Source organism: Gopherus evgoodei, chromosome 16 (assembly GCF_007399415.2).
Source record: "Gopherus evgoodei ecotype Sinaloan lineage chromosome 16, rGopEvg1_v1.p, whole genome shotgun sequence".
NCBI classification, from domain to species: Eukaryota; Metazoa; Chordata; order Testudines; family Testudinidae; genus Gopherus; species Gopherus evgoodei.
The window spans coordinates 24697919-24721969 of NC_044337.1; the positions used below are offsets into that span (position 1 = coordinate 24697919).

General features: G+C 38.7%; 1 protein-coding gene across 2 annotated transcripts in view; it reads right to left on the minus strand.

The window, feature by feature from the left end:
* Positions 1–489: 489 nt before the first annotated feature.
* MAPKAP1 (MAPK associated protein 1) overlaps positions 490–24051 on the minus strand; it is a 167007-nt gene continuing 143445 nt past the window's right edge. For both annotated transcript variants that reach the window (XM_030535228.1, XM_030535227.1), the window contains 4 exons: positions 22906–23046; positions 16374–16511; positions 5372–5469; positions 490–1997 (listed from right to left, as the gene is read on the minus strand). In XM_030535228.1, the coding sequence (XP_030391088.1) occupies positions 1872–1997; positions 5372–5469; positions 16374–16511; positions 22906–23046 (503 nt within the window). In that variant the 3' untranslated portion in view covers positions 490–1871. The remainder of the gene's footprint in view (positions 1998–5371; positions 5470–16373; positions 16512–22905; positions 23047–24051) is intronic.

Here is a 24051-nt window from a genome sequence, read left to right on the forward strand (position 1 = left end):
CACAACAGTGATACAAAACCAATGTACCATGGGTGAGTGATACTATTTCTCTTACATGCCACTTTACAGCTCAGTTCTAAGAATTAAAACTGGCTGACAAAGAGCATGTTCACGTCACTTTGTGAACTATTTAATGTTAAAATTAATTGAATTAGCTATTTCCATTGCATGATTTGCAATTTCCTTCTCCACTGCTTCTTGCTGCATTTGTGCATATAAATAGTTAAAAACATAAGTACCAGACTATAAAAGATTAGTATCCCTTACATTTGCCTTCCATTATTACTACTCCACAAAGTCAAAGTGACATGGTCGGAAAAGGCCTTTTCTGCCAACTAGCAAGGAGGATCAGAATGCTTCTTGCAGGAGAAACACACTTCTACAGCTCTTCCAGGCGGGGTTTCATTCACAGTTATTCTGATGGAACAAGCAAAAAGTTTAGAAATTTGAGACCTTTAATGCAACATATGAATGACAAAATACAGAATTATCTGCCTTAGTGTTTATTCCTAAACTATACATTAAGGCTCAGAGAGAGAACATTTTTTAATACAAAAACAAAGAAAGAAGTTCTAACAGGTTAAATTGTCTGCAGGTCAATCTCACTGCAAGGCAACAGAACATGGAGAAAATATTTGGTCTAACCAGCAGAAATCAGTGTGTGTTGTAGATTTCTGGAGGAAGTTTTTCTTCATTCTTATGTGCAGAATCCTGCCAAGTGTTCTTAGCAGAGCCATATGCATCCACTTGGTACAAAATTGAGAGTAACAGAGTCCCAGAGCTCTTATCTTTAACAACATACAGAAATTCATAAAAGACATTTCTGGCGAACCAAAATGAAAACAAAAGGGCAGCTACAATTCCCACTACCCACAGAAATATGGCACCCAACTCTGTAGAGATGGGCAAAGCTGGAACAGTTACAAATCCCAGTACAAATTAAGTCTTCATTTTGATTTATAAAACGTTTATTAATGTTAATACAAAAGAAAAAGTAAAGTTATTTCTCAATCCTCAGGTGAAACCTTTCCGAGAGACAGAGCAGAAACTCAGCCCAATGAGCAGGAATTTCTCTGCTGATTCAGACACTCATAATTACTGGAGACCCCATTGCCAAGAAGAAAGGTTCTTGGCATTCCATTCCAGAAAAGCTGCCATGGTTTTCAAAATACAAAGTTTACTGGAGGTAAATAACTTCCAACAAGACGTCTTCCAAGTAGAAAAATGCAGCTGCTAAACGTGCTTGAAAAAAAACCAGACTTGGCTGTATAAACATTTCTTCAAGAATCCACTGTGTGCAGTGACTGCGCCACCGTCCCTGGACGCAAACACGAGACACAAGAGTCTGTAGCTTCACGCTATCCCTCCAAAGAACTGTGCATGAAATAACCCCGGAGAAAGATTACACCTTTATTCAGAGTAAAAACAGATACATTTCATTTTTAGAAATTTGATCATGTCACAAGCAGTACCTGTGTGTGCGCGTGTGTGTATAGAACAGATGTATAGAATTTATCTTTATCAGGCTGTGAAATAATTTGTAACTACATCTTTCCTTGTGATTGTACATAATATAGTTCTTAAACGATGCCAGCCTACATCCTCCTCGTTTCTAATCAAAGGAATCGTAAGTGTCACAGTCCTCCTTCTGGCTGATATGGCTCTTTGTTTTTGTCATAAGGGAGACTTCCCGTAACCAAAGCGGGGTCATCTGTTCATCATGAGAAACTGCGTATTCCTGATTCTCTTCCTTGGCTGCTCCTGGCTGTTGGCAGCAAGAGCTCTGTAGTTCTGGCTCCCACCTGTCTCAGGCTGTTGGGAGCTTCTCCTTCTTCGAACTGTGTGGACAGTTTTTTGCTCTAGGCTAGACATTACTGCTGTCCTGATTTCTTCTCCTTCTGGAAGCTAAAGCTTGTTCTCCTGCTCAGTTTTCTTTGTTTCTGAGCAAAATAATCTGCTCTGGCTGTACTTGCTCGGGATTCTAGAATATAGTTAACCTGGAAAACACACAACAAAATTCCATTTCATTCTGGTGGAATGGCCTGAGAACACACAAATCTTCACATCACTGAAGAGTGATTCACTTAAACCCAGCCCCAGAGTGATGCCAATGAAAAGAACAAGGTAGGAATGGCACAGAACATTCAAACCCCATAGACAAGAGAGAACTCTTCTAATTTTGGGCTTGCAGACCCTCCGGTCTTGTCACCTTAAGGAATGGCTGTGCAATCTTACTGCTTGTAGCCTTCTACCATCCCTGGACGAGATGACTACATGAGATACAATAAGAGTGCACAGGCTCACAGCACTTGATCCCTGTTGTTCTGCCACTTGTTAGCCAAATTGCCAGATGAATGCAGTAAGTCATGAAGACTCGCAGTGCTGGTCTAATACATTAATAGGCTTCAATAAAAGGTTTTATCAGCTTTAATACAAAACATTCTCTCTTTATGATGTTTGCATACTCAGCTAATCTCATACTTTCCATGTATTTTGGCACATATTACTTGATGAAAGCATTTTTAAATGATATTTAACAAGCCTACTATTCACTAAATTTATTATCTCCAGTGCTTTCTGATAATCACACAGATAATTTTAATGGAAGGTTAATGCAAGAATCAAAAGATAAAAATGCCCTTTGGTCTGCCATTAGCTGGTTAATACGCTGTGGCTTAAAACCTGCACAATTTTATGCACTGTAGAGTGTTTCACTTTCATTGCATATTACAGCTTAAGGCATAAAAATATAGCAAGTTTTCATGGTCAATAAAACCTCAGTCCTTGTCACTTGATCATGTAAAGAGCCTAATTTGAGAAGTCTAATTTCTTGGCATCTGCTAACGTTTGCAGAATGAGAAAGAAATAAAGGCTTAACTTGAAAATGTATTTATGAAACAGAAAAATGCTCTATATAAACAAGTTACAACATAGGTACAGAAAGGTAATATATTATTGTGTTTAATAAGATTTGTGTCCTGAATATTCATTTTACCCATATCAAGTCTGCCCTTTTAGCCTTCCAAAAATATATTGAATACTCCTGGATATATCAAGACTTCTGGAGTGGAATCGTTTAATTTAAGACAAGTAGTGATAAAAATTCCAATGTAAGAGTTCACAATTTTAGTGCAAAAAATAGTTAAACCCATATTTTAGGGTATTCACTAAAATGCTTTATCACATGTCAGTTATTTAGCACTTCCATAACCTTTATGCAGAAAACACTATTAAACATAGGGAATAGCATATAAAAATCATCACTTAAAATTGTAAATTGCTGCAAAAATAATAAGACTGCAGAAAATTAAGTTTAATCTTCCAACAGTATTATGATGGTTTGTTTCGGAAAGTAAATCAACCTGCTCATATAACAAATCATTATAAAATCAAATGGGTTATGATAAAATATACTTAAAACATAAAATATTTGGGGTAGAAAAATTCTTTGTATTGAGACATGCATTTGGGAACACATTTGTTAAATTAGCAAGGAGAGAAGTTTGTCCTGCCAGAACTACAATTCTCTGCTTGATCTTGTGTTGAAGTCATAAACTTGGAATTAATCTCTGCCTATGAAAATTATTTGGATGTCAAATCCTGGTTTATAATTCTACTAGAGTCCTCATGAAATCTTTGAATAATATTAACACTGGCTATTAAGAAAAGCCTGAAGTGCAGTGGAAGTTTTGTTTAAATATTCCCCATTTCTACTTAGAGGAAGTTCCTTTTGTTAACTCCACTGAGAAACTGCAGGAAGCTATTTGAAAGCAACTATTACATAAGTTCACTGTTTCCAGTAATGCTAGGGTTCCCCCCTTTCCTCGTCTGGCGTGCGTATACACCAGGCAGTTCAAAGAGCGCTATAGTCAAGCACTCCTTCAGCTTTGTATTAAACTAAGCCACCACTGCTGTGAAGTTGATACCTATTGCTCAGTTATTTAATTGCAGGTATAATTTGAAGAAGTTTTTCTCTGTTGGATAAACTGCTCGCTGTCTGGGCTCAGGTACCTCACCTGTAAAATGGAGATGATTATAAACTATTTAGCAACCTCACCATGGGGCAGGGAAGCTAAACTCCATGTTCATACAGTGCTTGTAGATTCTTGTATCAGAGGGGTAGCTGTGTTAGTCTGTATCCACAAAAACAAGGAGAAGTCTGGTGGCACCTTAAAGACTAACAGATTTATTTGGGCATAAGCTTTCGTGGGTAGATAACCCACTTCTTTAGTCCTAATCAACTCTGCTTATGTGCTTGCAGTGACAAATCTTGAAACCTTCCATGCATGGACTAGACTCCCAGTCACCCATCCACGCAGAGGGCACTTTTTAAACGGTGGCCCTAACAACAATCTTAGGGATTGAGCTGCCGTCCTGCTGTGTCTGGTTTATGCTGTTCTGGGTGCAGAGCCACTAGAAATCTGGTGGAGGCAGTGTCCTGCGATTTCTCACAGCAAAGGGGGATCCTCCCGTGACCTAAAGCCCTATTCTACCCCCAGCATTCAGAGAAGAAAAGGAGTCTGACCAGGGTATCTCCATGCCCGGGACCCTCAGCACCCATAACTGTCTCTTGGCCAGCCAGGCAGGCTTTAAAGCTGGGACAACTTGTCCCTGACTAGCCCGTGTTGGGGGACATAAGGTCACTTAAAACCCCCTTTTGATCCTCCCACCAGACTTGCACTGAGCAGACCATGGCCAGCCAGGAATATTTGCCCCAGAAGAAGGGAATAGTGCAAGGGCCTGGTAGTATTGTTTTGGGCACAAGGCCACATCCTGCATGGCTTGGATTTAAAACTGGCTTACATGGGAAACTAAGTTCTAGGGGGGGAATTACTGAAGACTGGTTATACTGCTACCAGCACAAACATATTTTCTAATGATTCTGAGGAGGATATGGGAAGCAAATAGTTAAAGTTTAGCAGTCACACTGTATGTCCTGGTTAGTAAAATCCATTGATGCCAGCGAAACTCCAGAAGGATTTAAAACACAGGGCACATGCATCTGGGAATGGTTGGTTTTTTAAGGGTTAATTTGTATCTTTAAATATACATCACAAATCTAAAGGTAAACTACCTAACAAAGTAAAAATTTGGTAGGTTCCAATTCCACAGAGAATTGACATCTTCCAGACTATTAGCTACATCAGAGCTTATAGGGAAAAATATTGTACACACACTTAGCCTGTCTGAAAAATGGATTCAATATACAAAGTCCAGAAAATTCAGTGGTAACCAAATAAAAGCCTCTCAGCATGGCTTATGCTTTGCATTATCCACATGCACTGAGAACCTTCTGAATATTTTCAGTTTTCATGTCTAATGAACAATAAAACACCTACAATTCTGGATTACATTAAATTTTAGTACCCACCTTCAGGACAATTTCATTGATGGTAGCAGCATCTGATTCAAAGTAGAGGTGTTTGTAGTCATGATTACTTAGATATGTAAGTTTAAATATTGCATGACCTGGAAAGATAAAAAATACAGTGTTCAAAATACTTCTCTAAAGTTTTAGCAAAGCTCGTGTGCTCGACAGAAGAAAACCACAGATGGTGATCTTAGCATACCATCCGCACAGCAGAAGGAAGCAATGAAATGCTGACAGGCTTCTCATGTCATTTCAATTTAAGGCAAGTGCTGGCTTACAGGAGCAGCTGAACTCTTTTCAATAAAGTTCATTTCCCCACTGTAGGAAATGCAAAAATCTATCAAACGGCTAGTTAGGTCCCATTCAGCCCTAGACTATATTTCAGTTAAATTACCACATTAGAACTCCTTTATGAAACTACCCACTGTATAATCATCACATGTAGAAGATAAGTGTTATATATAAGATAAAAGGCCAATTAACCCCAGAATTATCACTGTAAAAATAAAAAACCCCAGCTGCTTAAGGCTAAATAAAACAGTACTGTAATTTTAAAGAAAAAAATTCTGTAGCAATGATATTGCAAAACAGATCTTCCCAGTTAGAAACACAGCTCTTTATTCTAGGGTAGTTGAAAACAAAATTTAGTCATGCTGCGTATTAATGTACCATCCGACTGACAGGCCTTATCCTGCTGAACCAAAGAAAATAGTTTTACTGATTCAACTGGCAACATTTTGGTGGCAGGTAGGCAAATCTCTGTGGCTGGCCTAGTGGAATGGCATGGAAGCTGGTGACCTTTAAATTAATGTGAACAGGGCAGATGTCCTAATGGCAGAACTCACAGGAGGGAGTTACCATACGAACATGAATGGTTTCAAAATTAAAACTCAATGCATCCTGTATGTAAGCTTTTTCATCAGTTTTCATTTAATTTATTCATTTCAAAGGTCAGTTACTAATCCATAACGTACCAGCCACATTACTGGAAATTCACCTCTTTTCTGGAGGAAGCCTTATTTGCAAGCTTATTCACGTTATCTAATTCTTCAGATCTTCAAAAATCAACTGATATATGCTAGGAAACCATGGCCAACAAATTTGAGACCTCAGTATTTTATCATGGCATATTAATTAAGCACCATTATGATGCACTAATCACGAATATAAATTCTCTATTGAAAAATTGGCTAATAATTAAAAAAAACTTTAAATCATTTGACAAATGAAGCTTTGGTGATATTAAAAATGCTGCAAGTCTCAGCTACAGGCTAATCAGTATGTTAATTCATTCACGGCTGGCTATTGCTAAGGACTGAATTCAGCGCCTTTTAACATTCTAAGAGTGCAACTACACACACACACACACACACACACTATTCATAGAGACATAATACAACTTTGTAAATTATCAACTTTCATGGCTTTTTATGGTACAAGGTGATGTTACACACTGGAATTTTAAAATATGGCAGAAACTACAGGCCAAGAATCCAAAGGGCTCTATTCACTGCTGGTAATGGGCTAGGCTTCTTCGCAGCACATACCGAAACGGGTCCTACCTGGAACTGTCAATTCACTAGCCCACCTGGAACGGCTCATTCTAGGTTTGCTTCTCTCCTGTCCCAAAGGTACTTTCTCTCAGGTAGTGGGCTGTGACTATGTAGACAGACTATTCTGGGGTGTTCAAAGCACCTTTGAACAATTCTCAAACACAAAACAGAAATGATTGCTCAACCCATTTTGTGGTGGGAGAGGAAGCACACTCAGTGGGTAGGTGATGGACTGGCAAGCAGGGGACATGGGCTTTATTGCCAGATCTGGCACTGACCTGCTGTATGAGCAGGGGCTTTTCAGGGCAGGGACCGTCTTGTACTCTAGCAGGGTTTGGTTGCGACCTCCAGGTACCAAATATTACTAATAAGAATAAGTAGTTGCAATGTATCAAAACCTGTATTAATTCTTCCCCTGCTCAGTTGGCCAATCACGTAGTTCGAGGGCACAGACTGCTTAAAAGCTAAATCCTCCATGGTCCCATGGTCACGGACGGGTCTGAACACAGGGCAAGTGGGGTGTTCTGCTGTGCAGAGAGCAGGGGACTGCAGCAGGAGGCCCTCCTGGGGGAAATTCAGGAGGCTGAGGATGGAGCAATGGTGTTGCCAGCGGATCAAGTGTATGCAACTCCCTGCAGAGCAGCCTGCATTGGGAACAATGGGACGGGAGAGGTGGTGAGCTTTACCCTGTCTCCAGCTCAAATTACCTAAACTCCTTCCACCCATTTAAGGGCTTTTCCTCTCAAAACAGGTGAATATGCACAATGGGCCCAGATGCAAGCTGCAAACACAACATCTCTCACACATGCACCCATCTCTTCAGTGAGAAGGAACAGCATTAAATTGCTACTTCAACTCTGCATTGCAGAGGTGTAAACTACATATTATATAAAGAATTAAAAGAATCACTAGCAACATGCTTTTCTCAATCCCTGCAGTCCTACAGTATATTGACAAGAGTAAATAAGCAATAATGTTGTATGGCAGAATATTAATAAAAAGAATAAGTGAGACAATAGGCTTGCTTGAAATATGGAAAACAGGCCAGCGTCACATTGAAACCTTCCCTAGCCCTCTCACCTCTTGTTTAAACACGTGATTTATTCCTTTTTTTTCAGCTGCAGTATTTATACAGCTGACAGAAGCAGAAGCAGAACACAGAACTTTATTTTAAGCACTTACTTTTGGATTTTAAAGAGTCAGCCTTTTCAATGACAATTACAGAGCAATACATGTCAATAACACTTTTATTGTGCTGTGTAACAGGAGGCAGAGTTCAATCCATCACCCCAGAGAGGTCTGGCTGCCCTCAAATCCTCCTGGAGGAGCACAAGGAGGAGAGATCTAGTTTTTATGCCCAACATCACCTTGTTCTACACTAGAAGCACTCAGTAATATTTTAAAGAGAGGCATGTTAGCTAAGATGGAAACAAGCAATTGGTTACCCTGAGAACAAAGAATTTATGTTGTGGTGTGAAGGTCTCTTGAAAACACCATAAAAAGAACTGAGCTTCTCCATAAAAAAGAGAAAATTAATAAGAAAGCCCAGCACAAAAGGTGATGGGCTGCACAGAACACAAACCAGAGCTATATGGTGGAGCTACCAACCTAACCATATGACAGGCTGTTCCACGAGGCCTGCTCCACTGCAGCAGCCGGCTGGAGCATTTGCAGGTGCAGCACAATGCATTCACGCTCCATCAGTTAGGGCTGCAGCCTGATTTCCTGCTTCAGAAAGCAAGCGCCAACTGAGACATCGCTGATTTCAGAAAGAGTGAAACAAAATGGTCTCATGCCCCTAAAAGGAACCCCAGCAATTTGGGGCTATATGTGGTTAATAAAATGGCAAGTCTAGTTACCTCCAAAGTTTATACTAAACAGCGAATGCTAGTTTGTAGAAAGTATTTGTATAATCAGCAATAAAGGTGATGCCAGGGTTTATATCCTCTGACAAGTGATTTACAAAACATTCCTTTAGAAGGTCGCATTACAGTATTATGCTCATGTGCTTCCACATCCACATTATACTGTTCACAAGGTGAAATATTAATTCATTGGAACAATCAACTGGCACTTTGTTTTGTTACTATTCTGGCCAGATGGAATTTATGAATTGTGAAGGATGGATTGATTTCCATTTCCAAGAGTACTTAAATATGTGATATACAGTTCTAAACCCTCTTAATGTCACCCTTGGTAATTCAGAGATCAATACAAATTTCAATATTTTTATAATTCCATATAAAGAACATCTGAAGACAAATGAGCTCTACTGTACCTTCTAGAATTCAGACAGCACGGTCTCCTACGAACAGCTTGGTTATAGTCAATTCTTTTAAATAAGCCTTGCCTGCCCTTTAATGTATACGGTTGAAATGAATATGTTCTGCTCCAGCCCAACATCTCTGGCATTTCCCTTCCCTTCCCTTCCCTTCTTCTGAGATCCCAGAGAAACGAATGAAACGTTAAACACTAAAGAGCCCTAAGCATTCATGTCTGGACATCCAATCCCTCAAAATTGGGAGATGTTCAGAGCTTGTTTGACCCAACAGGAGTTAGCACTATTACAACCACATTTTCATTGTATCCCCTCATGTTTGATGAGGAAAATATACTAGACTCATACAAATGGCTATTTACATATGTTCTCTTTAAAGAACATTCTACTATTATCCTGTTCACATTCTAGAGCTGAGACATGCTGTCAAATTTCATTTCCTGGAATGACTGCGCAGTGCCATAAAATTTTGAAGAACTTCAGTTTTTACAATAGTTGGGAAATTTTTCCTAGAATTTCTGGAAAATACAAGTTGTGCTTGGAAAAATGTATAAAAGCTTTGTAAAATACATCTTGCTTCCATTCACATGAGAAAGAAGCTTTTCACTTTGACAGAAAAAGACATTAAGCCCTTTTATGAGGAACAATTTTTCACCAGTTTTACTCTGAGTAGAAATGTTTTCCCCCAGAGTTCAGATGTTACCAACAACTGCCAATTTTACTCTTTTTAAAATTATGCACTATCTGACCCTAGCACAATGGTGCCTTCATCCCTGACAGGGCTGTTAGGAGCTACTATATGCCAATACTGTGGTATAATAATAAGAATAATAATCTAGACAGCTCTTCAGTTTATTTAACTGGATGTAATCGCCCATCCTGGAAAGGTGCATCTGTTAGAAGGAGAGTCACATTTCAGAAGCAATGACAACAACAGAAATTACGGGTGAAATCTTGGCCCCACTGGAGTCAATGATAAAACTTTCCCTGTTCACGGTAGTTGCCAGTAGGTCACTCGACACAGCTGCTGTAAAGTACACCTCATGACAAGGAGGTGAGGACAACAGAGTATAATATGATGCCCACTAATACAAAGTTTAAACAGGCAGCTGTACTTTTTCTGGTTTATTCATTTCTTTTGGGGACTTGCATATTCTGAGAGACTTTCTCCATAACTCAGGCCCTTTACATTCCATTACCGTCTGTTTAAGGAAACATTATTACAGTGGGAGCCTCCACTCCAGGATCCGTGAAAGCAGAGCTGCAATGAAGCATGTGCTTCATGTGACCATTTTAAAGTCACATTGTGTTAGCTATTTACACATGGGGAATTTTTTCAGTTTTTATCCTTTCAGAAATTATATCAAAGGCAGAAATCTAATAAAGGCTTTTGCATGAACTATGAAAACTGAGGTGGAACCCAGGATTGCCCAAAACCTCTTCACCAGCAACCTTGTTTTGGAAAGAGATGATAAATAAATCAAAATGCACTAAGCAGTGCTTCCACATGGCAATCGCCTCCTTCATTGCGTCTGCACCTCATCAATCATGCTATTGTCTGCTTGAAGGGCGAGCCTTGTAAATGTCATATCCACTCAAGCCCAAGGAGAAGCGAATCAAAATGCAGCACGGAGTTTTAATTGGATAGTGTAATTAAAGTAAAAAACCCCCGCAGACTAGCTTTGACAGGGTAGATGAAGACCCCTTTTAATAGGGCTACGAAACATATTTGTTAAAAGGATGAGGCAATGCACGTCCTGATTGGGCTCCAGAGTACTTTTATGAGAAGGCTATTCAATAACGGATGTATTTAATGAGTTAAAGCTAAGCTCTACTTTGTACTCAGGCAGGACTTTATCTTACCGTACGCTAATACATCACAGGGCTGAATCTATTAATAAAGAGTTACCCTTAAATTAACAATCCACAGCTACAATATTATAACTTTGCAACTATAACCTGCTATATATCACACATCATGAACTGCTCACTGCAAACGCAGTCTCTATTATTTGCTATAGTAAATATTTGTCCAGGCCAGTCATTAATTCATAGGCATGGACAAAACCCTATTTGCCTTGCAACCAGCCACTTTCTCTGGTGAATCAAGCTTTACACAATTAATGCCAACCCAACATGGGGTGACTTTGCCAGTGGTACAATAAAAGCAGCATCAACCTCTGACCTACAGTATGCCACATACGGATAGCTCTGATTTTTAGCCACGTCCCCATCTAGCCTCCAACGATTTGAGCCCACAGTGTCCTGCAAACACAATTACAACTACAAAATCATGTGTACTTATTCACACCTGCACTTGCACCCATTTAGATCTCTACCTATCTATTTTATGGGTGCAAACAATTGTCCATGTTGAATTACAATTGCTGTTATTTCTTACAGTTATAGTCTTCTCAAGACTTCCTCTCAGCTGAGCCTACCTCTGGCTCATCCGATCAAAAAGCTATTGCCTTGGATCATGTATTGTGGGTGCCGTGTTATCCCTGGAAAGGACCACAACTCTGGTAACCAGCAAATAAGCAATATTTTATTCACAGAACGTCATTCACAAAACAGCTCCAGTAATTAGTCTTGCTCCACTGAAGGGATCCAGGGCCCAGTGTGCTAGATATTAGATAAACTTGCTGACAAGGTGCTGGGTGCAGATCTGAGCACAGGATGTTCATGGCAAGAATGCACTGGCTAAAAGAAATCGTTCAAATATTCCATTCTATTTAAACAAAAGTGAGAAGCTGTTTAGAACTCTGTGTTCTAAAAGAACTGACTGGCTGCTCTTACGCTCGTTTAAACAAAACATTCTATATGCTTTGTATTAAGATTTTTAGTTGGTCTTCTAATCAGTTCTTTCATAATGCAACAATAAAATCATTAATTTAATATTATGCAATGTATATAATCTGGAGGAACATGATACTGAATTAAAACATCAAATACATTTAGTTTTAAATGAAAACTCTATAAAAGCATTTCAGCCATCAATTCGGCTATCACTTACAGCCAGTATGAATTCTGCTGGAAAAGCTATTTTCGTGCAGATGTGGAATTCAATGGGAAAGACTGACTCGTGTAGCAACATCAATCAAAATGTCGGCTCTGTTGGCAGCTATCCACAGTAAGGCAGGTTCAAAGGTCACAGGATAAAGAAAAAGCCAAGCTCTGGTTCAGCTCTAATATCTTCTCGCTAGAAGTCTTGCAAAGGTACCTACCCCCTTCTGTATCAGGCTGATTGCATTAATCTTCTTGCCATCTTCTTTAACTAGTCATGCAGAACCGCTCGATAGCAAGACATAGTATGGGGAGGCCGTATGTCTATTACTGGGTTAACATTCTGTTAAGCCCCAGTGCAACAATGGAATAGGAATCTAAAGAAAACCTTAAACTGCAGGGTTCAATGCAGGCAATTAAATTACAACTTGAAATTACCGATATATCTGTGACCTACAGAACAGAATGCTTTTGTTTAACCCATCTTAGCATTAAGGCTACTCGAGCTAACAAGAGCGATCCTTTTAGTTTAATAAAAAATAGGATGATAAAGAATCATTATTCAGTAGTTTGAATTTAATTAGCAAATGAAACAGATTTCTACAGATCTTGGCAAGTACTTAGGAATGGAAAAAAGATTTATTCCATTTGGAGACCACAATTTTACCCGACTAATTTATCCTCAATTTTACCAAAAGGCCTTTCTTGAAACTAATAATCCCCTCAAAACTTCAGTGCTCAATCAATGTTTTCTTTCTGCAGATGTTGTGGTAACCTGGTAACCTTAAACCTTAACAGGAACAGCAACAGCACGCATCGATCACAACCCGCACTTTGTCTGTAGCGCATTTTTTAAAAATAGGCAAGGGTCAGTGGCACTGAAGTTTTACCTGTGTTCAAATAATGTAAGACAATAACATAATCAAATTTCCTTTAAATTACACTATTGCAAGGGGATATAATTGTATTAAACCTATTATGTTGCTTCCTTAAGACTTTATATTATGTACACTTAATTGAGATACAGAGCTCTCTTCAGCTATAAAAATGACAGCTACTTTATTAAGGTTTAAATCTTATTTCTTAATGATAGGATGCTTCCTTTCAAGATTCAAAACCTGCAGAATCTTTTGTGATAATCAGACTGAACTTGATTTAAACAAGCACTTTATACAGTGTTTGCAGATTCTAATGGTACTGGGTTTAACTAGTAAGGCCATTACCTCTTTTCCCTGTTTGAATTCAAGAGGCCTCACTTAATTCAGACACTAACGCTGGCCTAATGCAAGGGCACACAACAATTCTCAGACATACCCAGCACTAACAGCAAACTAGATATTGAAGCTATTTCAAAACAAATATATATTTGCACATTGACTTTAATTAGATACAGCCCTAAGTTTTGTGAACTTGTGATATGAAGTTTCAACTACTTACCCCAACTCCCAAAATTCATCTGTAAATATTCAAAAACTTGATCTCCAAAGTTCCACGTCCTTTACTACTCACAGGGGTATGGCTATAAATCTTCACTGCATGAACTTATTTTACAGTGAGACATCTGAATTTAAAGGAAAGGAAGCTATACTGCCCTCTCATCCCCTTTATATGCCATCGCTATTTTCAAAGAATTCTCTCTGGAAACTCTAGGGTCTCCATACTCTGCAAGACACAGTAACCGTACCCATGTTAGTTACCTGCATACTTCTGGGAAAATTTTGCATACAACTTCAGACACACTGATCATAATGACCAAACTGCTTTGACAGTAGCACTCCATGTTAACATGAAAAATTAGCCATAGTTGGAAGTTTTTGAAGAACATCTCTTTCTGTTCAGAGATATGACAGGTAAGTCTAGCAGTGCAGTGAACAACTTCATTATAATCCAACTGCTAATGTCTCCAGAGAGCAGTCAGTTTAATAAAACATCCGGTATATTTTCACACAATCTAACTGCAAGGCACTGTACAACCACTGTTATATGTTGCAGTGCGCTTCTGAAAGACTAGATGGAGCATGCTTGTGTTACAAGAGATAAAAACATGGAAACAAAATATATTGCAGAACTCAAAAACCTTATCTTTTCTCAGCCTCTTGTTTGTTGTAATAATTCATTCAAGGAAGCTCTAAGAATAATTTTTGATGTAAACTCTGCTACAAACATATATCACTATGCTGATAAAAATCACAGGCAAAACTTAGGAAATACAGTGAGTTTCATTCCTTTACTCTGCTAAAATAACTTTTGGTCTTTTAAAATTCAATAGATACTGATCTGCCACTAAGAGTGCGCCAGAATGCATCATCCTGGGATGTCACACCACAAGTCTCTTGTATTGCCCTAAAATAATGCATTCTGGGGCATCTTTACTGGACCTTGTAGAGGTGCAGATTTCAGGAAGAAGAAAAAGAATTATTTTCACCCTTGAAAAGTAGATAAAATCTATTTTAATACGAAAATTGCCGGGATTGTGATGTGAAAGAGAGAAAATCAAACTCTCCAATATTGCAAAGGTGTCTTTGCTATCTCCCATCCGCAGCCTTTCCTACTTCAATGTCTGCTACTCCAAGCCATCCTCTTGCTGGCTCCTTACTTCTCTGGAAGGAGTTGCAGTTTGTTGTAGTTGGGCACAAGTGTCCCTTTCAGCAGCAGCATGTGCTACCTCTGCAGTGCTGACTGTCCCCAAAAACTCCCATCATTCCAACTGCAGATCTTTTGGATGCAAATGAGTTTAGAGACATATGACGCCTCCTAAGCTAGTGTGGTATCAAGGCCATGACAAAAACCTAGATTTTCAGGACTGGATTTTTAGATACAGCCTGTTTTTGGCTGTGTGCACAATTTTGAAATGACATTTTTTTGCCACTGAAATTGTGGGTGCAAACCCACCAGTGTATTATGAAGCTGGGTTGCACCTGGCTGAAAGTCCAGCCTTCGAGGAGTTTGTCAAGAATCGCACATTTTGTCACACCATTGCTGACTGGCCAATCTTGCTGCTAAAGCTCTGCTCTGGAGTATTCCGAAGATAAGGGTAGGCAATTTCAGACTGCTTGGCCACTAAGGAAGCTATACCTCAGGATCACACTCACACGGAGTACAGTGACAACTTGCTGGAGGGATGCGGGAGAACGACTGGCTTGACCAGAGATACAGAAACAGGGGAGGCAAATGAAGTGTGATTCCAAGGATAATATTAGCATAATCTTTAATAAAATCTGTGCACCACAATCTCATCCCTTCAAAGTAATGTGACCAACTCATTACCCTAGTAAGTGCACATTACGTTTTCTCTATCTCACCGCTACCCTCAGACAAAGCACGTATGTACTAACATCTACAATTTATTTAACTTCTTTGTCGTTTTGCATCATTATAATTTGGGGTCACTATCAACAACTATCTATTTTTCGCCTGTGCACAAAGGGCTTGTTGTCCTGTTAGTTCTTTTAATCGTTGATGGTACAAACACTACAATGCAGCATCCAACCAAAACAGTCAGGCCTTAAGCTCAACCCAGACCTCACTTTGCTGTCTGGTGAAACACTGGTGTCCTGTGCATGCTTTCTGGTTACCAACAAAATCACTTACTGCCCTGGTTCTTAAATATGGCCACTGTTCTGCTGAAACTGAATTTTTTGAGTCAGGTCATGCTCTCAACTGTACTAACCCCAGGACTGCAGCTATTTTGAGATGTGCTGATGTGCTGTGTACATTTGAGATTAAAATCTACCTCTAGGAACATGTGTTCTTTAAATTCATTCAAGCTGCTACCTAAAGGCTGCTACAGTAAAAGTTCAAAAGCAAGTGCAATAATGTTGGGAAATGTATCACAGCCAAGGGGTTAAACCCTGGATCACAGGAAATAGCAATTTCCTGATGGAACACTACTGGTGGATACTGATGTCAGGACAAGAAATACTTAAACGGGGTCAGACCTTCAGTCTACAGTAAGTAGCGCTGAAAGGCCCTTGTTAAAATGATATCTGTACATAACACCCTTTACTATAATACAACCAAGTCCGATATAAAGAAATTTCATATCATGAATAAAACACACCTATGAAAAGAAAAGGACATGGTGGCAATATATTCTCTTGGCACCTAGCACATACAGCAGGAGAGAGGGAGAGAGCAAAGAACATAAATAAAAGGCACTACTCACTTGGGCTTTTTTCTTCCGCAAGGTCACAGGCGCAGAGGAGTTCAGAATCGATCGAAATGGGTTTCTGCTTAATCCAAAACTTCGTGCTGGCTTTCTGATTAGTAACAGGGTCTATCTCTACCTTGTCTCCAGAGATACCTGAGAATCAGAGGGAATAAAAAGCCACAACAGTGGACTGTGTAAGTGATTTCATATCAACCATTTGACACACTTTATAAATCATACGTAGGATCAAAGTATATTGTCCTTTTGGGCTTTTCGAAAGAGCAGGAGTGTTTGAAGCCAAAAGCAAAGTAATTATCAACCTGTATACATAACCTGTATGGTGCCCTCCTAGCTTGATAAAAAAAGCACTATAGCAAAAGAAGAAGCGTCAGGGAACACATTTCACAAATATGTAAGCACAGCTGTTCTGAGAGCGGCTGCTAAATGGATTATAAGGTTTATAGAAAGACGCACCTCCTGTGCTGTTTTTTTAAATCACCACTATTATATATATTTACTATCTCAGAAGACAACAGCCATTGGCAGTATTTGTTTCCTATCCGAACAGATTCTTCCAAAGGAGGATATCCAGTCCTGGAGATTGTGCGCATTTTTACACTTCTAGCAATTTAGAGCCAACCCTAATTAGGCAGATTTGAAAGCAAGTAATGGGCTCTGTCGCTCCTGGCACAGAATTTGCCTGTTTATGGGCATAGGCTTCCCCAGATGGCTGCATACTACACTACTATGTGTCTAGGTGAACTGGATACACACACAGCACATTAACACTTCAGGGGAAGAACATGGAACAGAGAATCCTATAACAGACAAATCCTGAGAGTGACTGTAGAAAATGTTAACTATACCATCACTTCAAATTTTATTTCTGAACTTGTGAAAGAAGGAGCAAGGAGAGTTAACACTGTGCTGGAATCTACCCTGCAATACACACTATAATTTATGGCAGTCTTTATCACAGAATTACAAAGCAACAGCCTTGCTGTGCTGCACTGAAGAATACGGGAGCTCGTTGTTTATTTACAATTACAAGTCTCTGTTGACACGACTGAACAAGCCTCTCAGTATCCCTTTCATAGGGAGACCTCTGTGGAGCCTTAAAAGTAATTACATTTTTAGGTCATGAGTTATATAGGTCAAGGTCACAATGAAATAGGGAAAATGGAGCAAGCGAATAAAAAGTATTTAAAATAATAACATGTTGCTGCTGCTTCTCTGGGAAACTCCCAGAGATAAATGTTTCCCTTCCAAGGCCTTTTGTTCAGATACTTTGGAAAATGCTATGCCAGGTTTGGCTGGAGTGTAAGGAAAATTTATTTAAACAGGAAATAATAAAAGAAAAATAGATAGATGTAAGCTACCATCATATCTAAAACCTCTACCTCTCCCCTCTCAAAAATGAAACCCCAATGGATACCTAGAAATCCGTTTCATTTGTACTTTATTCAATTATAAAACCAAAACGCACAGACAGCAAAAGGCAGATGCACAGAGCATGCATGTTGCTATGGTCCTTTGCACAAAATGTAAAGTAACTTTCGTTTTAACCCTGGTCATTACAATATGGTTTACAGAGTGCCACAAACAATTCTTACTTTTTGATTTAGCAAATGCATCAATTTGTCCTTAAACATCCCTCACATCAGAGATACCATATTTCAATTAGGCAGAGTGTCAAGAATTTAATTGATGCTAGAAGTGTTAGATCTAGATATAGTGAGCAGACTGAAGCTATATCAGGAGATCCACTTTATTAGAATATTTCACTCCAGAAAAGTTTTATAACCCAGTTTTATTTTTTATTTCAGTGTAATCAATAATTGGCCAAAATCTAGACATTTTCTGCTTCTCAAAGAAAATTATATTTGAAGTTGTTGATGAGAGAGTTTTTATTTTTAGGCTTGAAAAAGTCAAGACAAGTTCTACAAAATAAATGTACAAATCCTTTTCTTCCTCCTTGCCTAAAGCAAACAAAATATCATCGCTACTGGAAACAGCTTTTAAAAATTTCATTCTGTGGTCCCTCAACTCCAGAATTCACAGAGTCAATATTGTTAATGTACTTTGTTAATTTGATAGGATTTGTCAGGTAACTCCACTGGAAAATTATATAAAACTGTTCCAGATGAACAGATGATAGTGACATGAATTAAAGTGATAGAACAATAGTGGAATATAAACCAGAAATGACACCCAAAGTGGCTGTTGATTTATTGCCATACTGAGTTTGGTTCTGGGCTTCCATGTATATTAGTGCTACAAATCTGGGTCCATTTAGCAGAGAGATGCTCATACATACATCACCAGCTCCTGCTCCAAGCCAAGGTCACTCCCCATTGCATCAATCTTTTCAGCAGGGCTACTTCACAACCCATGGGTTTTGTAACCATCTCAGATGTAACAGACTTTCCTCCTCTTTCATCCTTCCTTTATCATGTAAAATACACTTTAACTTCTATTATTTTTATCTGCAAATTGTTGCTGTATACTTCATCTATTATTTCTGTATCTCAGCATCATTTACTTTAGCCTGCACACATCCACAGGAGCACATTCTTTGTCAACGCTGTCTTTTTGTGTGTTACTGTGCTCCAATATGCATGTATTTGAACCCAAAATCCGTGGAGTATTAGCTAGTTCATAAAGCTTATGCAGTTTCTGCTTTACTGTCTGAATTAGTCACATTCACAATCAAATTAAATGTATTATTCCTTTCATGCAGCAATTTTATCAAAGCAAATGGTACAGACACAACAACTCAGCACTACCGTTGTGTTCTTGCTGTTTTCTTTGCTAGGGTCTGGAATGGGCCATTTTAATAACATACTTTGCCAGCAATAATTTTTCAAATCAATATCCCTCCTTTAGTTTTGATAACATAGTGCACAATAAATACATCTTTTCCTTACTGCATGCTGGAAACTGAGTAGAAATGTTGACAATACAGTACATGTGCATTATAATGCGACACAAGTTAATCATAAAACCTCAGACCTGTGACGGCTGTGACTAAAGCTTTCAGCTCTAATAAAAGGTCAGCCACAGAGCGGTCATTTCTTCCCTCTATAACCCCTTTTAGCATCAGTAAGAATTACATGCAGGTGTATACACTCCTGGGCATTCCTCTCAGCTCTCTGGATAAACCCAGAACCAGATTCTCTCATCGGTCTTACAAGGTGCAGTGTTTCTCAGAAAATCAAAGGAAAGAATACACAGATACTTACAAAACATAGCTTATAGCAGGGGTTCTCAACCTTTTTCTTTCGGAGGCCCCCCCCAACATGCTTTAAAAACTCCATGGCCCACCTGTGCCACAAGAAGTGTTTTTCTCTATGTAAAAGTCAGGGCTGGCATTACGGGTAGCAAGCAGGGCAAAGGTCCATGGCCCCATACCACAGAGGGCCCCCCGCAAAGCTACATTGCTCAGGCTTTGGCTTCTGCCCTGGGTGGCTGGGTTCAGGGCCCTGGGCTTCAGCCCCATGCAGTGGGGCTTTGACTTTCTGCCCTGGGCTGCTGCGACTCTAATGCTGGCCCTGATTGGCGGCCCCCCTGAAACCTGCTTGTGGCTCCCCAGACCCTTGGTTGAGAACCACTGGCTTATAGTATCACCATTGGCCACCCTGCTTTACATAATCATATCTGCTCCTTTAAAATGTTTATTTCCTTACTGGTGGCTTTGTACAGGCAGTTATAGTAAAAAAAAATAAAAAAATAAAAAAATAAAAAAAGGACTTATGGACAAGTACATTATTACAAATATAAAGCTATGCAATTTTAGACACGGGCATTACTCCACAGCCAAATTTCAAAAACTTTTTCAGCAGAGCAGATATTACACTATATGCAAACGCATAGAACCTATTTGTGACAGGGTGTATAGACCCCACATTGCTAAGGAAGGTGCCAGACAGGCCTTGTGTGCGTGGCTAGCCCTGCCCCTCTGACCCTGTTAACCAGGTATGGTAGGGAGGAGGCCTTTAAAAGGGAGGAAACTGCAGTCAGTTAGAGGAAGAGATCACCCTGAGCAGGAAAGTGCTGAAGTGACTCCTGAAGCCACAGGAGGGACTCTTACTCAGGATCTCTCTGCTCCACTTCTACATGGAGTGCAGCGATTCTCCAGGGTAGGACTGACAGAGCAAACCTGATTCAATAGCCTAGCCAGAAAGACTCTTTGAAAACTGCTACACAGACAGCCGCAGAGTAAGATGGGAACTGTTGGCTTTTTTCCCTGTGAACTGGCTCTGGGGGAAAAAAAAACTATTTTTGAGTGTGCTGGGACATTTACCTTTCCTTTTGATTCCAACATCAGAAGAGACTTAAGAAAACCTCAAAGGGTGAGATCCTACTCATAAGAACTAAGTAACCAGGGCCAGTGTCTGAATCACCCAGTGAACATAACTGGGTGAGGCCAGGGTCTCCCACCATCTGGGAGAAAAACCTACGGGGACACTTACACTATTATCTAAAACCAACCAACCAGCCAACAAAAGGGACATTTGCTATCTTTAGCAAATTTAACAGAACAATTGTAAAAGATTTTTCTGCATTACTGTTGCGGCCCTGTTGCACATAAAAATACCTTCCCCTTAGAAAGGTTCTCCCAGTTTGAGGAAGATTTCCTAACTTAAAATGGGAGCACTGGTGGAATCGGTACTTCTACTCAATCTTGAAGGTTGTTTTTAAGTGTGGTCACTGTACAGCCCAGTGTTTCCTGGCCAGCATGTATATTCTTGCAGTACACAGAGTAATCAATGCAATCCATAAATGAAGTCATCTAATGACTTCAGATTCTCAGTTCCCTCAGGAAACAGGTTTTTCCATGAAAACTGTCATTTAACTACTGCTAATATATAATATGACTGATTAATAAATACGCTGACCATCCACATGCTGTTTGGCACCGAAAGCCCTAAAATCCATAAATACAAACTAATATATGTATTGGCTCTGACATTTCACATTCAATGGAGTCTATTCTGCCACCACATAGCAAGAGGATTAACATATTTAACTCCCATTAGTTCTAAACAGCACCGACCCTTAATGTTTACGTTTGAAAACACTGATATATGAATAACAAAAAAGATTCCAGTAGGAGAAATTCCACATACATATAGTTCTTATGACCTTACTTGACCTTACTTGGGAGTTTTTGATATTTTCCATTTGTTCATACCTTGAACACCTCACTGGGTTTTTGTTTTGTACATAATCAGAATATAAAAACATACTGCAATTTGTGCAGCCATCAAGAATAGACACATGCACAGGGTGCTACAGAAGGTGAGTAAGGAAAGTTTATGGTCCATATACCTTCACTACAAAACAACTTTGGCCATTTGTTTCCTGTAACAGCTATTCTCCCTTAACCATTTATCTTTAGTGATCTGTCATGACCTTTTCAAGCTCTCATTTCTGACAGCTTCCAGACACAGTGAGTCAAACTTCACTGAAAGCAAACTATCACACCCAGATAGTTTACTCAAGAGCAGAAAACATGCCTAACACTGTTCTACTTCAACACCAGCATATAAATCCTTCCCTAACAAGACAGTTCAAAATAAACTGAAAAAGCTTCCAATGTACACATTTGCAGGGGAATATCATTTTTTTTACATGTTCAGAATTGGAGTAATAAAGAGACTAACGGAAATAAATACTGGAGAAATTTTCAAATTTATAAATATTCTACTAAATAATACAGAAAAATATTTTGTAAGCATTTAATATTTTAGTACTGAATAATTTTTAACAAGGTATTTGTGAGTGTATTATAGTTCACTTATACATGTACCATTAAATCAAATTTCCACAATTTAAACCAGAGACTATAAAAGCCCTATTATTGTTAAAAATTAGCAAATAGCTTTTTTATTAAAATCCTGTCATCTTTTAGCCTTCACGTTTTGCAGAACAGTGAGAAAGATAGAAAGGCTAATGTTAAACCCCTTACAGAACACTAGCTATATTTTGTTCCACTTCACCATTCCATTAACACCATTAGAATCTACTGGTTTTATAAAAAACTTCCCTAATTTAGCATGGACTGATTTTAACATTAATCTGTATGTTTAGTCAGCAAAAACCTTTGCTTTGGAAAGCACAGACAAAAAAGTAACTAAATAATGGCCTTCTTAGACAGGGAATATGTGCTAGCTAATTGAAAACACAAATACTTAAATATTGTCAACTGATGTGCTAAGAAATGAGATATAGTTCATATTTATTTTGAGAGAAGAGGTACCTTTTACTGTACTTCTCTGAAGCACAGATTGACAAGTGGGGAAGAAAGATCAAAAACCTATAATTTAATTCCATTTTACACAGTTTATGAGGGTTTTATTACGTTAACTTGGACTTTTTGACAGTAAACAATTAGTAGCAATATTAAACACTATATTGTATGGTCAGTTAGACAATGTGGTGATTGGGCATTTTTAATGCACCTGTGTGGGCAGGTAACTATTTGAGGTGGCTGAAGTTTTGAACTGCTCTACTTTCCTTGGCCTTACAGTATAAACTGATTTACCTAATTGAACATCAGTTGTGAACCGAAGCCTATGGATCATGCTGACTTTGAAGGACTTGTAATGGTGGCTACTAAGCATATCTTGAACTGTAGCTATATCGATCTGAGGATCTTCCTCTGAGATCTCTTCTCCTCTTGAACCTGCCAAAAAAAATAAAAGGCTTAAAATGTGGCGCACACAATTAAACTAGAAAACAAATATTATTGTCTCTTTTGCAATTACAAATGTATTGTTTGGTCAGCTGCAGGCAGTCATGCCAGCTGATTTTTTTTTTTTTTTTTTTTTTTTTTTTTAAGGAAACATCAGTGCCCATGCATCAGAGGTTAGAAGAAAATTCTTAGAGTCAGATCTAAAGCAAAATTCTTCATTCACTACAAGCTTAAGATATTAAAAAAAATCACGGTGCCACATAAAATCTGTGGAAAATCCTGATGATGGATTCTAGTGAGATGTGGCTACATTCTAGAACAGACTTTGCTAACTCGCAGATATCCCACAGCGACTGGTTGGAGTCAATTTGTGAATGCCCTGTGTGCAGTAACTACAGAGACTCTGCCCAAGTCAGCTGTAGTTCCAAGAACAGTTTTGCCAAAAGACAGTGTCAATGATTAAGCTAGTAGGAGCTCTGCTAAATGGAGATGGCTGAAGTAGCTCTTATCTAGAGGTGGGCAAGAAACTATTTTGCCATCCTATGAATACATTCAAGATTTCAGAAATGTTTTCCCCACCTGAACTGGGACAAAATGTCAACATTGCAAAATCTTTGAAAATCTTTAAAAAAAAAATCAGTTTGGGTCAACTAAAATGTATTGTTTAGATAATTTTGAAACATTTTATTTTGATTTTGACCACCTAATTTCTTTCAAAAATATCAAAAAGGGACATTCTGAAAAGTTTAATTTTTTTCCTCCAAATTTGTGAGAGTTGAGGAATTTATCAAAACTGACCCTTTCTCCATAAGAATTTTTTATTTAAGCAAATCAGCGTTTTTCAACAAAAATATGTTTCATTGAAAAATTACCAGCCAGGTCTGCCATTATCATATTTTACCAGTGACTTATAGATACAACAAGCATTTGGATGTATCTATCAATATCTCCTTTTTACTACACCTCTACCCTTATATAATGCGACCCGATATAGCA